Source organism: Nyctereutes procyonoides, unplaced genomic scaffold, assembly GCF_905146905.1.
Source record: "Nyctereutes procyonoides isolate TBG_1078 unplaced genomic scaffold, NYPRO_anot_genome, whole genome shotgun sequence".
In the NCBI taxonomy this organism is placed as follows: domain Eukaryota; kingdom Metazoa; phylum Chordata; class Mammalia; order Carnivora; family Canidae; genus Nyctereutes; species Nyctereutes procyonoides.
In genome coordinates, this window is record NW_026575032.1 from 18,569,106 (window position 1) to 18,584,009 (window position 14,904).

At 44.5% G+C, this 14,904-nt stretch overlaps 2 protein-coding genes across 4 annotated transcripts in view; both read right to left on the reverse strand.

The window, feature by feature from the left end:
* The window catches only part of INPP4B (inositol polyphosphate-4-phosphatase type II B), a 371,833-nt gene that overhangs the window by 84,779 nt on the left and 272,150 nt on the right, over nucleotides 1-14,904 (reverse strand). The gene's annotated exons all lie outside the window — the stretch shown is intronic.
* LOC129504320 (sulfide:quinone oxidoreductase, mitochondrial-like) lies at nucleotides 1,577-9,623 on the reverse strand. The gene is made up of 3 exons (XM_055316971.1): nucleotides 9,471-9,623; nucleotides 3,284-3,466; nucleotides 1,577-2,420 (listed from the first exon to the last, which is right to left on the reverse strand). Exons 1-3 carry the CDS (start codon nucleotides 9,621-9,623, stop codon nucleotides 1,680-1,682), a joined length of 1,077 nt encoding a protein of 358 aa, XP_055172946.1. The 3' UTR covers nucleotides 1,577-1,679.

The window sequence follows — 14,904 nt, forward strand, 5'->3', positions numbered from 1 at the left end:
ACAGCTGCAGCCTGGGCCCGCGGTGGCCGTCACAGGCCGTGGCCTACCCTCTGGGCCTCGCGCCTCAGCTCCTCCAACTTCATCTGACACTCTTTGTACAAACCACCCGCACCCACACCCACCCGCACCCACACACACACTCACACACACACACACACACACACACGGCCACCGAACCAGCCCCGCCCAGGCCAGGGCCCCGGGGCTCTGGGCCCCCTCCAGTGACAGGGGAAGATGCAGGAGGATGAGTCCAGGTCTCTGTGGGATGTCGCTGGAAGCCCCCGAGCCCGACTCCAACAAGCAGGGCCCTTCCTCAGGGAAACGCACAAGGTCTGGGGCTTGGCGAGGGCCTAGCCTGGGGTTAGCAGCCTGGGTCAGGGGCCTGGGGGGTCAGCGGCCTTGGGGTCAGCAGCCTGGGTCAGGGGCTTGGGGTCAGCGGCCTGGGGTCAGTGGCCTTGGGTTCGGCGGCCTGGGGGTCAGTGCCTTGGGGTTGGTGGCCTGGGGTCGGCAGCCTGGGGTCAGCGGCCTGGGGGTTAGCGGCCTGGGGGTCAGGGGCCTGTGGAGTCGCCCGAGGCCACCGCACGGAGCCCACTGGCCAGCCCGCCTCTTGCTCCTGGGACCCCCGAGGCCCCACCGCCGCCGCCCGCAGGCCACCCGGAGCTCGGGCCCGAGGACGCTCAGGCTCCCCGGGAGGCGGCAGGAGCCGAGGGCCGCGGCTGCAGCAGAGCGCAGAGCCTGCCTTCCCTCGGCACCGGCTTCTTCTCAGGCCTTTGGGCTTCGTGGCTCTAAGGTAAGGAGCTCCCCGCAAGCTCGCAGCCACCGCTCTCTGTGTTACCACGACTTGGAGACTCGGAAGGGAAGGAAGCTGAAGGTGTGCAGGCCGTTACTCTGCGCAGAGAGAAGTGGGCCCAGCGTGCAGGGTTGGCTCGCAAAGCAGATGCTCCGGGGGAAGCCGAACCCCTCGGGCGGCCTCAAGACGGCTACGATCCAGCCCCTGAGATCCGGGCTGACGCGGCGACAGGGCCTCGGGTGCCCCCAAACCGCAGGCCGCGCGGCCCTGGCGATGCGTGGGGGCTGGCATGGCAGGCTTTGCCCTCTCTGCTCCGAGTCCTGGTTGCCTGATGGAGCCGCGTCCTCCGTCACCCGCACACAGCTGCCAGGGTCCCCTCCGAGGGCGGGCCCCATCGTCCCGGCGCGATCCTGCAACGTGGACATCGTGACTTGGGGGTCAGTGAGGAGGCTTCCTCTCCGGGCGGTTCACAGCCGAAGTCCTTTGCAGGAGTATAATCCAGGTGGCCCACCTTGGTCACAGATCCTGGACACCTGCCCACACGGGGCCCCCCGGTATCTGTCCCCCCAGCACGTAGGCTAATCAGGCAATAGATGAAGATTTTTTTTTTTGACCCAGGAAGAAATTTTTTAATTAATTTATATTTTTTAAATTTTTTTTTCAACGGCAAGCTTTTATTTAAAAAATAGAAATCTATTGTTTCATTTGAATATTTCCAAAGAATCAAACTCATCCTGGGCAGACCACATGGTGGCTATCCAGAGCACTGAAAAGGGAGCCATTGGGTCACCATGATCCAGCAGTAAATTCTTCGAGCGGGGTTAGGTTTTAAGTTCTTCATGCTGCTCTTGATCAATCAGCAACTGTGACTGGGGTTCAGAAACCATCCTTAACTCATCCCCAGATGGAACAACTTGCGCAGAAATGCTGGTCCTCCCCAGTAACCCCTTAGCATCATATTCCAGCACAGGAAAGGCATCAGGTCAGCCTTCATGAGGTACATGGTAAGTCGCTCCCTGCTCTGGGACCGGCTCTGGGGGAAGGTTTCCAGCGGCTGAGCATTGTAGTCGAATTCCGCGAGAATCACCCGGTTGTAGCCAGTCACCAGTGGACACGAGGTGTAGCCATCATACTTTTTTGTTGGTTTTTTATTCTTCATCGTCAGAGAAATTGTTCTGTCGGGTATTCCTGACTGGGCAGCCACGGCAGCAGCGGGCTTCGACGTGGGAAGGTTGGCGCAGTCCCCAATCCCAAACACATTTGGGTATTTCTTGTGTTGAAGAGTTTCTTTATCGAGGTCCACCCAACCCACAGCATCAGCCACAGGACTCGTCTTGAGGGCATCTGGTGAGCTCATTGGTGGGGTCACGTGAAGCATTTCGTATGAAATCACTTGGGTCTCTCCAGGTTTGTCCAGATTCTCAAAAACAGCCTCTTGCCTATCAGCTCGGACTTCAATGAGGTTTTGTTTGTGGTTAACAGTGAGGTTCCTTTCCCGGATGATCTCCTGCAGGGCAGCTGCATACTTCTTCACCCCAAAAATTGTGCCAAGGGAAGTGTTGAAAATGATATTGGCCTTGGATCGCTTCCCCGTCTTCCTGAAATAGGCTTCTGACAAGTACACGGTCTTCTGTGTTAATAACACTTATTAGAGGGATTATTTCACAATATACAAATATGGGATCATTAGTCGTACCCTGGAAACTAATAGAATGTTGCATTCCCTTATACCTAAAAAAAACTAAAAAGCATGCTCAGTTATAGTGTCCTAATAGTTTCAGCGAATGTTTATGCGTTGCTTTTTGTGCAGAGTATTTGGTAATATAAGGTAATTTTTAAGTCTGAAAAAAATCTCGAGTTTTGCTCTGGAGGAGGTCAAAGTAGAGAAATGCATAAGCAAGGGACAGTCATAATCAAGGAAATGCATAATCGAGGAAAGAAAAGTGCCCACTGAGGCCCGGCCCGGCTGCCTAGAATGTCTTCCTCAGCCGCTCAGAACGCCCTCGGAGCCCCCCTGGCCTTGCCCATCTCTAGCATCTCTTGGCTCTGGCCCAGGAATCGAAAAGCCGATCTGTATTTATGTTTAGCACGGCCTAGCCTGTCTTCCTTTTATCACTTTCCCTCCCTTCTTCGCCTCCATTGTGAGAAACACAGTCATTTGTCAGGTCAGAGAGAACGTTTGGGAAGCGAGGTCCTATGGGTGACACAGACTTGTCGCCCGTGGCGCCTGTTCTCAAGGGGTTTAAAATATAGAAGGGAAACTTAAGAGCTATAAGGCAATGCCTGCCACATAGAGGAATCGGGTAAGTGCCACCAAAGTCGGGACCGTGACAAAACGAGCTTAGAAGGAATAAGAGTCTAGAGGCAACAGAGTTCATCTCCGCGGGGAAGATCGTAGTCGTTCACGGTGTGTTGTGTATTGAGTATCTGCACGCAGGCCCGTGTGGATGCGGTTCAGGGAGGCCGCGTGGCCGGCAGGTAGCGAACACCCACAAAACGAAGCTTTGTAGGAACAAATCGGGGTCCCTGGTTGGATGATGTCAAGTCCCACAGAGAGATTCCATAAACTGAGCGAAGGGTGCGGTTGAGGGACTGGAAGGGAGGAGGCGGGGGGCTGACATTGGGGTCGCACTTGGATAAGGCAGGAGCACAGTGGAAATACTGTTGAGCCTGAAGCTAAAGGGGGGAAAACAACAACAACAACAACAATAATAATAATAATAATAATAATAATAAAACGTAGTGGGCCGTCATCATGGCGGGGAGAGGGAAAGAGGTGAGCCGGGGTAGGGAGGGAAGGAAGAAGGTACCGACTCGGCGTGAGCAGAGAGCCAAAAGCTGAGAGGCAAGGTCAAATCCAGAAATAACGGGTATCTGGTGGCCCAAATGGAAACAGGGCTAATGGTGACCGTGCGGGGAGAGTCGTACAGACGGCAGGGTGAGCCGCGGAGAAGTCCTAAGGCCCCAGGGATGCTCATGCAAAGGACAGACACGACTCTTAAGATGCGATCATCGGAGCAGCAGCGCCCACCGCACTACGGTGCGGGGCAAGGGGCTGCTCTTGGCCCCTGGCGGCTGCGTTAGACCTTGGGTACTGCTCAACTCCAAGCAGGCGGCTGGGAGCGCAGAGGCGACCTTCTCTTGCGTCAAGGGAGCCGTGTTGGTTTAAACCCTGCCAGCCCGAGAACACGGAGCCCTAACACTTTCCGATCCCGCTCTCAGAGAGAGAGAGCAAAGGAAACGCGTCGACCGGTGTTCCCGTTAAACTTCTCATTTTGTAGCACGAAGTTGAGAGCCTTCAGCAAATTCTGCTAAGGCGGTTTCCAGGAACTAAATCCACTCATCAAACAAGCTCTGCGTTTGTTGTCGCACCTAAGTTTCCAATTGGGGGTTATGATGAGCCTGGGGGAGTCACCCATGCATATCCATTGGGCGCATTTTGGCTTTTGGACTTAAAAAAAAAAAGAAAAAAAAAGCCGTGGCCTCAGGACTCTGGCCCACAAACGTGCTGAGCATTTAAGGGCTGCATGGGACAGAGATCACTGGGAGACCTGAACCCACCAATGCATCTGCATCCTTGAGCTCCTGTCACTTAAATTTTTTTTAATAATAAATTTATTTTTTATTGGTGTTCAATGTGCCAACATACAGAATAACCCCCAGTGCTCATCCCGTCAAGTGCCCCCCTCAGTGCCCGTCACCCAGTCACCTCCACCCCCACCCACCTCCCTTTCCACCTCCCCTAGTTCGTTTCCCAGAGTTAGGAGTCTTCATGTTCTTAAATTTTGTGCAGCCTCTAGGACTGAGAGGAGACAGGGAGCGGATGTCGAGTGGACTCAAGCCTGGCTGGAGCACAGGCATCCAGAGAAGGGAACAGGACACGCGTTTCTACCCTGAAGTGAACAAGGCGAGTCCAGTTTTCTATTTTCTTTCTTTCTTTCTTTCCTTTTTTTTTTTTTTTTTTTTTTGAATTTCTAGCAAACCTCAAGGCCGCTGGGATATAGTGCCCCATTGTCTCCAATACTCTCCAAATGCAACAAAGCCTCACGTAAATGGATGTGAGTGCTAAGAAAGTAGGCAAGTCGACCAAATACGACGTAAGCGGGACTATCGCTCCGGCCCTTCCGTCCATATGCCTCAACGTTCCTACATGGGAGATACGCATCCTTTTTTTTTTTTTTTTTTTCCATTTCTCCTCTATCTCCGTTTCATTGTGGGTGTGAGCATCACCAGATTTATGATAAAGCCAAGCAACTTTTCAAGTGTAATTTATCAATACGTGGCAATTCTTAATTTCCGCCCTGAGGTACGATCCCAATAATAAACCCCGAAGAGATTTCTACGGGATTGATTTTCGTGATGTTATCTCATAATATCCCTAATTAGTGCCTAATAAAACTTAGCATTTTGTTAAAAGGGTGACAGCAAAAAAAATGATCCGTGCAGAGTAAGATTAGTGACGCTTTCTCTTGGAAAGGACAGAAGCAGGGCAGCGCAGTGGTTAGGAGAGCAGGCCCCGGCTCAGACCCCCAGGCTGGGAGGAGGCCAGGCTGCGCCACTGGGCTGGGCCTGACAGCGCACAAGTCATTGGACTTTCTGCTTCTTCATCCGTTAACTAGGTTATGAGTGTTGCAAGAATTAAATAATACAGGCAATATTTTTAAAAGTTTCCGGCACACACACAAAAAATAAAAATAAAAGTTTCCGGCACGTATTAAGCAACCCCCCCCCCCGCCCCGCCGAATGTTAGCTTCTATCTTAAACAATTACTACAACAAGGAAGTGATTTTTCTATGTCATCCGATGTCTTGGACTTTCTACTTCTTCATCCGTTAACTATGTCACGAGTGTTGCAAGAATTAAATGATACAGGCAATATTTTTAAAAGTTTCCGGCACATATCAAGCAACCCCCCCCCACGTTAGCTTCTATCTTAATTACTACAATGAGGCAGTGATTATTCTATGTCATCCGATGTCTGCCCACCTGCTGACATGGGTCGCTCACCTCCTCCTCCTCCTGTCCTAGGGCTGAAGATGAGCTGTGCGTCCTCCAGCTAAGACCAGCTCCTCTCTCCGCACACAAGGTCTCCTCTCCTCTCACCTCCTCCCAAGTAACACTCAACAATTCCCTCCCCTTCCTCCCACATGATGGGTATTTCCTCTGTTGCCGGAGCATTCCCGTCGGCACACAGACTCGCCGCTACCCTCCCAGCTTTAGAAACAACCTGTCCTGACCCTCTTTCCCTCTACGGCTTCCACCCTATTTCTCTGCTTCCTTTCACGGTGACCCTCCTCAGAAGCCTTGTCTACACCTGCTGTTTCTGGTGGTTCCTCTTCTTTCTCTGCCTCTTGACCACTCCACCTGGGTTTTGTCCCTCTTCACTCCAGGGAATTCTCGCCAACGTCACCAGTGACTTCTACACCGATAGATCCCACTTGAGCTTTCCGCAGCGTTTGCCATGCCGGTCACTCCCCCCGGAACACTTCTCCCCGATTCTCCCCGATTCTCCTGGATTTCAGGGTATCATACTTCTCCGGTATCCTCTTCTCTTACCGGCCATTCCCTACCCAACTCTGCTGCTGCTTCTTCCATCCCTTCTGACCTACTAACATTGGGACATCCCCCCCTTGTAATCTGCATGGTAACTTCCGCTTCTCTGAACAGCCAATTCTTCGTTGACGTTGTTCAGTTTCACAGTTTTTATTTTACTAGTACAGTTTCACGGCCCTATTTATATGTTGACAATTTCCAACTCAATTTTTTTAATTAAGTTTTTAACTTTAATTCCGGTGTAGTTAACGTACAGTATCATATTAGTTTCAGGTGCACGATGCAGTGATTTAATAATTCTCTACATTACCCAGTGCTCCTCGTGATAAATGTACTCTTTATCAAGATTTATCTCTTTAAACTGAACCTCTCTCTTGGATCCCAGATTCTATGTCTAAATGCATACTTGATATTTCCGTGTAAACTTGGCATGTCCCATGGTGAATCAGCTCCTATTCACCACAAACCCTGTGCTACCCAGTATTCACCAACCAGGACATGACCACCCCATCTCTCCAGCAGCTCATGCCAAAAATGTTGACTCATTCTTAATTTCTCCCTTTTTTTTTCTCATTCTTTCATCCAAACCATCAGAAAAGCCCGTTGGCACTACATTCAAAGTAAGGACAGAGTCCAAACGCTTTTCATCACCTCCACGGCCACCTTCTTCTCGGTAGTCCAAGCCACCATCACGTCTCACCTAGATAATTATGTTAACTTTCTAGCTGGTCTATACCTGCCTCCGCCTTTCCCATCTATCGTTTAATATCCATATAATAGCCTAGGTGTTAAAAATCTATGTCCTATTAGGTTAATCCTCTGCTCAAAACCCTCTGATTGCTCTTATTTTTCTCTCGGGAAAAGCCAAAGTCAATACAAAGGTCCTACATGACCCTTTCTCCAAGTTACCAAGTATGAACTCCAAGATGAAGTATAAATTACTCCAAGATGTACTCCAAGAAGTATTTATACTCCAAGATGAAGTATAAATTCATCTTCTACTTCTCTTCTCTTTGCCTTCTCTATTCAAACCAACTTGGCATTTTTGCTGTTTACTGATCATGACGGGGGCGTTATTGTCTCAAGGCTTTAGCACTGTTTTCCGTGCCCAATATATCCTTCCCCCAGATGTCCACACGGCTTCCATCTTTTCCTCCTTTTGTCTTTGTTCTAACATCAACCTCTCGATGAAGGTGATGAATTAAGGCTAATGAATTAAACTTCCATTCCCGCCCTCCAACAATATTCCAAAATCCTCTTACTTTGCTCTATATATTTTTTTCACATTATTTGCTACCATTAATATACTGTGTAATTCCCTTTTTTCCTGTTTTAATGTCTCTCTGGTACAAGAATATGAACTTCAGGAAGGCAGGTATTTTGCCTGTTTTGTTCATTTTTGTATCGTTGGTTTCTAGAATAACGTTTGTCACATAGTAGGTCCTCAATTACAATATGTTGGATGACTGATAGAAAAAAATCACTTTAATGTGGTGTACTTTTTTTTTTATCATAAAACATCAGAACTGGAAGAGACCTTCAAAATTTTCAGATGAACTTTATTTTCCCATAAAGTAAGGTCCAGAGGATGTAAGTGATCCGTTAAAGGTAATATAGTCAAATAAGTAAATTGGGGACTTGCCAAGAATCTTGGCTCTGGGTCAAGTGTTGTTTTGTTACATCATAATCCACTACAAAATTTTCAAGGGAAGCCATAGTTTTCTGATAGGATACTTGAAAATTTCATAATATACAATTATTATTGAAGTCCTAAGTTTATAATAAAAACATCTGTGGTGTCTTGTGATTATTTTTCACTTTTTTTAGAATAAAAGTGTATTTAAAAGTTGTTTTTTTTAACCTGTTGACTTATGAGTTTTTATTTTTATTTTTTTGACTTATGAGTTTTTAAAAGCCTGATTCATTGATGTTTCTTTTCCAATGTAATTCTAAACCTCTACGTGTAGAAATTCATGACATTCAGGAATATTAATATTTAAGCGCTTTGATGAAAAGGATTCTTTGTTCTTGCATCTTTGCACTTTACCAAGGACATGCTTCATATCGTAAAACCACTGAAATAATTGTCTAATGTGGAGTATAAGTTTTGATCATAGTATGTATGCATAAACATGCACTATGCTGAAAATACTCAATAATATCAAAAATAACTACCTAAGCATTTCTAGTCAGGTAGCAATTGTAGATAAGGTGACTAGACTTTCATTTCATCATACTGGCCTCTATTACTTGCCAAGAATTATGTTAGGTTCTGGAGATTCAAGAGCAAATCACAAATACTTAGCATACTTCCTCACAGAGCCAAGTCTAGTAGAGGAGATAACATTTAAAACAGAATTACAATAAATCAGAACCTTAGAGGCTACAAAGTAGTGGCCCATGAGTCAGCCTTTTTGGCCCTCAAAGATATTTTATTTGGCCTTCCTCATAGCTTAACAATTTTAAAAAATCAATTACTGACCTTTAAAGAATTTGGATGTTTCGTATAAAAATTCAGATTCGCTTGAAGAATCGGAAGATGGGGCAATTTAAGTTTCAGATTAGCTAGAACTGGAGTGGCGACCCTCTTTTGAAGGGACAGATGTTGTCCCGGTGATGCCTGGGGGGCCGGGGGCCGCTGCACCTGAAACCCTTGCAGAAAGCGTCACTACATAATTTGCAGAATTCGATGAAAAGTTAAAATGGGAGAGATCCTGTGCAAAAGGAGTAAACAACTTTTCTCCTTTCTTACTCGCTGGTATCTCTCAACCTGCCATGGTCGAGATTCCATTTACTCACTCGTGTCATACTCCCTTGAGCATACTGATGTACCCTTGCAGAGTCTCAGAGGTGCCCAGCCTGACCAAGGCCCTTTGGTAGGTGAGGATGAGGACAGAAAGAAGTCACTGGGCTGGGACAGGGATGGGGAAGCTGAGCAGGCCCCGGAGAACCAGGGAGGCAGAACCGTAAGCAAATCAAATCTCAAAGCTCCAGCCACAGCCCCCATTGCCCTATTGGACTCTATTTAAAACACACAGATGCAGTTTTTAGGACTGCACGATGGTGGTTACAGAGCATTACACCCAGGGCAGAGGGCTCTACTGTGCGAGAGGCCCTGTAAACCTACACTGGTCCCGTGCTCGTAAAACCAGCTCCGGCCTGGGGGACCAGAGAAGTGCCCCAGGTGTTTGAAGTCTGGGCCTGCGGAGGTAGAGATGGGCAAACCTTTGAAGGCCGAGTCGGGGAAAGTACTAACTGAGGTCTCAAAAGAGCCCGGCATGACTAGCTCATGACGGATGAGGGGAGACGAGGTGGAGGAAAATGGCAAAGCACCATGAAGAGGCAGGTCGAGGTCTGGGCACTTAGGTCTTTGGAAGATCAGCAGAAAATGTAGCAAATAAGTGAAGTATTCGATGTGACTAGTATCTAAACACAACGGCAAGTAATTCCATATGCAGACTGCTCTCGGGGTCTAAGCGTCTCTCCCCGATAGTTGTTCTGAGGCCCCAGGTTCTTTTTGACAAATTCCATCAGGAATCACTTTGCCTGCATTTGAATCCTTGCTCAGATACCTTCTCGCTCTGCGGCCTGAGAAGTATGGCTTAACTTCTGCATCTGTAAAATGGGGATAAAACCAGAACGTCTCCTACAAGCTTGCTGTGAGGAGGGAAGCGGGAATGGCAAGGCTTGGCAAGTGCTTGTCACAAAAATGGGAATGCAGCAAAGTTTGAGCAACGTGGTCTTCTTTCTTGATTCCCTCGGTATCCAAGTTGCATTTGATTTTTACCCCTCGGGGCTTCCCGCGCCTCAGCTGAGGGCAAGCTCTACGATCCAGGCTCTGTACTACGGATTTCACTAATTTCCTCCTACTCCCTCTGTTCTCCTTTTATTCAATTTCATCGACCTGTCTCCCTCCTAATGACTCACAAATGTGTACTCCCTCTTCTAAGTCCTTTATCTTGTATATTCTGTCTTTGGAAAACCAAAGAATACAGCTTGCTCAGCCCCCAGACTGTCAGAGCAGAGTGATGACTACACGTGTTCCTAGACACAGTGTCCGGCACAGGGGAGATGCTCAACAAATACATGTTGAATGAATGAGAGGCTCTTCTTCTTTGTCTTCTAACATAAATTCAGTGTCTTCCATAAACTTACTGCCATGAATTATTTTATGTATAATTGTGTTAATTAACTAATCCTTAATTATTTCAAATTTATTAGGCAGACCACTACTCCAGCCAACCTAAAATAAAATATAGGAAAGAGATTTGATTTTTTTTTTAAAAAAGCGATTTACTAGAATCTTAGATTTGTCCCTATTTGAAAGTTGGGGTACATTTTTCAGATGAGTGATCTTTGGCATAGGAAGTCATTGATGATTGGTGATAAATGAGAATTTCTTGGTAGTTACCAAACAATTGTGTTGACTGGAAGCAGCCGGATATAAAGTAAAAGGTGTGAGTGACTTCTCAGATCCCACCAGGAAATGTGAAATGCACCTCATAAGCTAAAAGAAAATTAGGAAGCAGGAAAGGACAGGAGTATCAGTAGGCAGGAAACTCTAACCAGTGGTGAGCAGACCAACTCTGTGATCCACATGGATGTTTGCCTGCCTTGTATGAGGAAGCAGCGATCACACGAAACCAGGATGGGTTCCCTGAAAAAGTCCTATCAGAGGAACTTCATCTCCTTTTTGGCAGGACTTACAGCTGGGCAGATTAGAAAAAAGTGTTCAGAGACAAGGAGTATTTGCCCTTCCACAGGGCATTTCATAGTAACCTTGTGAAAAACAGAAATGCAAGCATGCAAGAACATGGACGGGTGAATACATCACTTCTTGAACACGCATCCCAAACAGTGGTGACTCACGAGTGTAGTCCAATGCATACTTTTTTTAAATTTTTTTTAATTTTAATTTTAATTTATTATTTTTTTGTGATGTGCCTCAAGGACCTGCATTTATTTCTGCTTCCCCATCATTTTTATCTATTACTTGTGTGAATGAACAGAACGCATTTGCAAAATGTGAATAAAAGAAACTGGAGTAGGACAGTGAGTTATGATGGATGAAAGAAACAGGTATTTACTTGAGTGCTCGGAAGTATAGTAGACCGCAGCCATGGGTTTACACATCGATCTCTTCAGTAGAACTGAGAGACCATGTCTTAATCTCCTTGTGTCCCTGATATTTCACAATGTCTAGCACATAATGGTACTTAAGTATTATTTGAATCTTGAAAGCCTGAAGGGTAAGTCAAATAGCAGGATTTATGGGTATCAATGAAGTTAGTAACAAAAAAAGCACAGCTGTCAAATAGCTAATGTGACCTTAGATATCGTTAACAGAAAAATAGGTTCTAAAAGTAGGAAAGTGGCATCCCTCTGTTACTCCGTGTTTGATGCTGTTCCTTTGAAAAATGACCAGAAAGTGTCAATTCAAAAAGGACATGATGGTTGCTTTCAGACTTGTTAGACCATAATGCGGAAAAAGGAAAGTAGGTTTGTTCTGTTTGTTGCACAGAATTAGATCTGGGCCAGTGGGTAAAATTAAAGGAAACATATTTAGATCAACATCTGGAGCATGCCGTTCTAGAAAATAAAAAAAGGGTCTCTATCAGCGGAGATGTGTACCACAGGCTAGGCAAAAACTGGCACAGATACTATAGGGAGGCTTAACACAATTTAGGAGGTTTAACTACATAATCTTTAAGGGCACACTAAAATCTAAGATTCTAATATTCACTGATTTTACTTTGAATCTTCAATTTGTTATGAAATTAAAGGCATGTGGTCCCATGCATATAGTAGATGCTTAAAAGTAAGTTTAAGTGCAGGGGAAGTAAAAAAAAAAAAACATTGCTCATTAAGAAAATGTATAAATATACGTAAGCCATGTAAGTTTGAAAACGTATTCCATTATTTGTGTTCAGAATAGCAGAGGATATTTTACTTCCATCAGCACTATTTATATTAGTTCTGAAAAGAGATTTATGAAGTAAGATATATCGTAAAATCCTGGATCTAAAACAAATAAAAAGCCTTAAAATCTAGAGATTTAAAACTACTGAGTACACGGGAAAAGAAAAATGTGTGACTGGAAAAAAAAATATCTGCACGTTATAAACATTAAAAAATGGAAAAGGTAGCAACAATTCAGAAGGCCACCTGTTTAACCGTGACGTACACATATATGCCAGCAAAACAAACACGAGTGGCAGCTAAAATTTAAAAATGAAAGATGGTGATGAAGAAAGAAAAACTGTAATAGGGTTAATTTACACTATGAGATTGCAAAATATAGCCCAATATAAAACATAAGAGTCAAAACCATATGAACAGAATAAACATTCCAGAAATTGATTAGAGATATTTGTATAACATGGGGCACGTGGGTGGCTCGTTCAGTTAAGCATCTGACTCTTGATTTCGGCTCAGGTCCCGATCTCTCAGGGTCATGAGCCTGAGCCCCGCGTAGGCCTTAAGCTCATGCTGAGCCTGGAGTCTGCTTAAGAGTCTCTCTCTCTCATTTTCCTGTCCCTCTTCCCCTACTCACTCGCTTGAGCTCGCTCCCTCAAAAAAAAAAAAAAAAAAAAAAAGGTACAGACCTTAATATAGAAAGAAAAAAAAAACTGATACGAGAGAAATAATCACTAATAAATGATGTGGCAACAAATGTATAGCGGCATTCATGACATCCTACATTTCAATAAATTCTGGATGACTCAGTCATTCACTGAATCAATTCATTTATTAATCGTAGAAAGAAGAGAATGGAATCGTTTTTCCACCTCAGCTATGAGCTGGGGATAAAACTGGGGCTACTGAAGAAATAGATTTTATTAAAAAAATAATATTTTGAAATATAATATTAAATCATATAATGTCGCACGTCACTAAATTACAAAAGAATTACACAAATATTACAATAAATCGCAGATTACAATATGATGGTTTTCACCCAATGTGGTACGAAGTCAGGGAAAATATTTAAGCCTGGGAAGCCTGTGGTTAAACGGGCGTTTGTAGAGACCGCTGGTGAAAGTATCGATTGCTAGAAAGAACCACCAAATGGCTCCTACCCACTGCAATGCTGGTTTCTGCGTGACATTCTCTAACAGAAGGCACCAGAGTTCCCTGGACGATGTCTGAACGCAGGGCTGGGGCAAGGGAAATAAACGATGAACTCAGAATACCTCGTGGTGACAGAGGGGAGGGAGGTGAGTAAAGACAGTAAGGGAGTAGATAAGGGAGAAAACAAGGGGCTCACCAGCCTGTGCCCGGGGAAACGGGGTGGAAGGGCCGCTGAAACCAACCTGAAGGAGCTCCCGACGGCTGACTGCAGAACAGTGTGAGCCCAGGTGAGCATCACAGTAATATTATGAGATCATACGCTAGAGAACAAGTATTCATGAGTCCATACTGGTAGAAATAGATAATTGTATGAATGGGTATGTGCGAGAGAAGGGATATCTCTTCCTTATAAAATAATTCCACGTCTAGCAATCTAACTTAAGGGAAAATATCGGAGACGCAGCTGAAGACTTCAGCGTTCAAAGATGCCTTATGTGTTAACTGCGGCCAAATTATAATAATTAGGTTTCTAAAATAGTGGTTTCTCTTTTGACGAATTAGTTTACAGCTATTATAATCCCACTTCCAGAAGTGTTTCTCAGGAAACATCCATAATACAAGGATATGCAGGATATCAAGAAGCACATCTGTCTGTATTGACAGTGTGTTCTCCAGGCTGGTTACTCTGTGTATGTGTGTGTAAACACAGGGAATGTTAAAAATATTTATGTCTGATTGAAAGAAAAAAAAATAAAAATCATACGTAATCCTAGTTGGTTCTCCTTGCAAACTTTCTGAGTTATTATTTTTTCTAATAAAATGTAAAACTACAGGTAAATTGGGGTACCATATAATTAGTGCATGCGTATCTCAAATAGCTTCATCTGAAATAGTTTGGGGAATAGTGTAGGCAAATACATGACTTTCAGTTATTTGTTTGCTTTATTTTAGCTCAAAAAAAAAATCAACCCAATATTGATTTCTCTACTGCTTTATGTGACAAAAGTCAGAGTAGAAACTGAAAATGCTTTTTTTCCCCAACTTTAAGAAGACTATGATAAACATAAGAAGTATTTTATTAATATATTATTATGTAATAAAAGTAAATTATTAATAAATAATTAATTGAGCTGATCAATCTCACTCCAACTATGCAGTAGCATCCATGATCTATTTGAAGTATACTTGAGCACAGATTAATCTGTAAAACATCTATTTGTATATGTTAAGCATCGTTTCTTATGTACCAATGTCCTCTCCAAAACATGCACTCTACATACAATTGCTTAACATGTAAAGTGTTAACAAAAGTTTTAACTTTGAAATTATTTGACAATACGGCATTAAATCATTATTAGACTGACGTATATGTTTTTTTAATAAATTTATTTTTTATTGGTGTTCGATTTGCCTGACGTATATGTTTTATTTTACCCACTGAAAGTGAGTTATCTCCTGAAAATGTTTTAAAACATAAAAAAAGAGTGGAT

Bases quoted from the DNA above. Each gene is read 5' to 3' on its own strand.
- LOC129504320 (XM_055316971.1), bottom strand. From the start codon at position 9,623: ATGCCGGGCTCTTTTGAGACCTCAGTTAGTACTTTCCCCGACTCGGCC. The intron at 3,467-9,470 runs GTAGGTTTACAG...TCCCCCCTTTAG, and splicing joins TTTACGAGCACGGGACCAGT to CTTCAGGCTCAACAGTATTT. The intron at 2,421-3,283 runs GTGGGTGTTCGC...TTATTAACACAG, and splicing joins TTCCTACAAAGCTTCGTTTT to AAGACCGTGTACTTGTCAGA.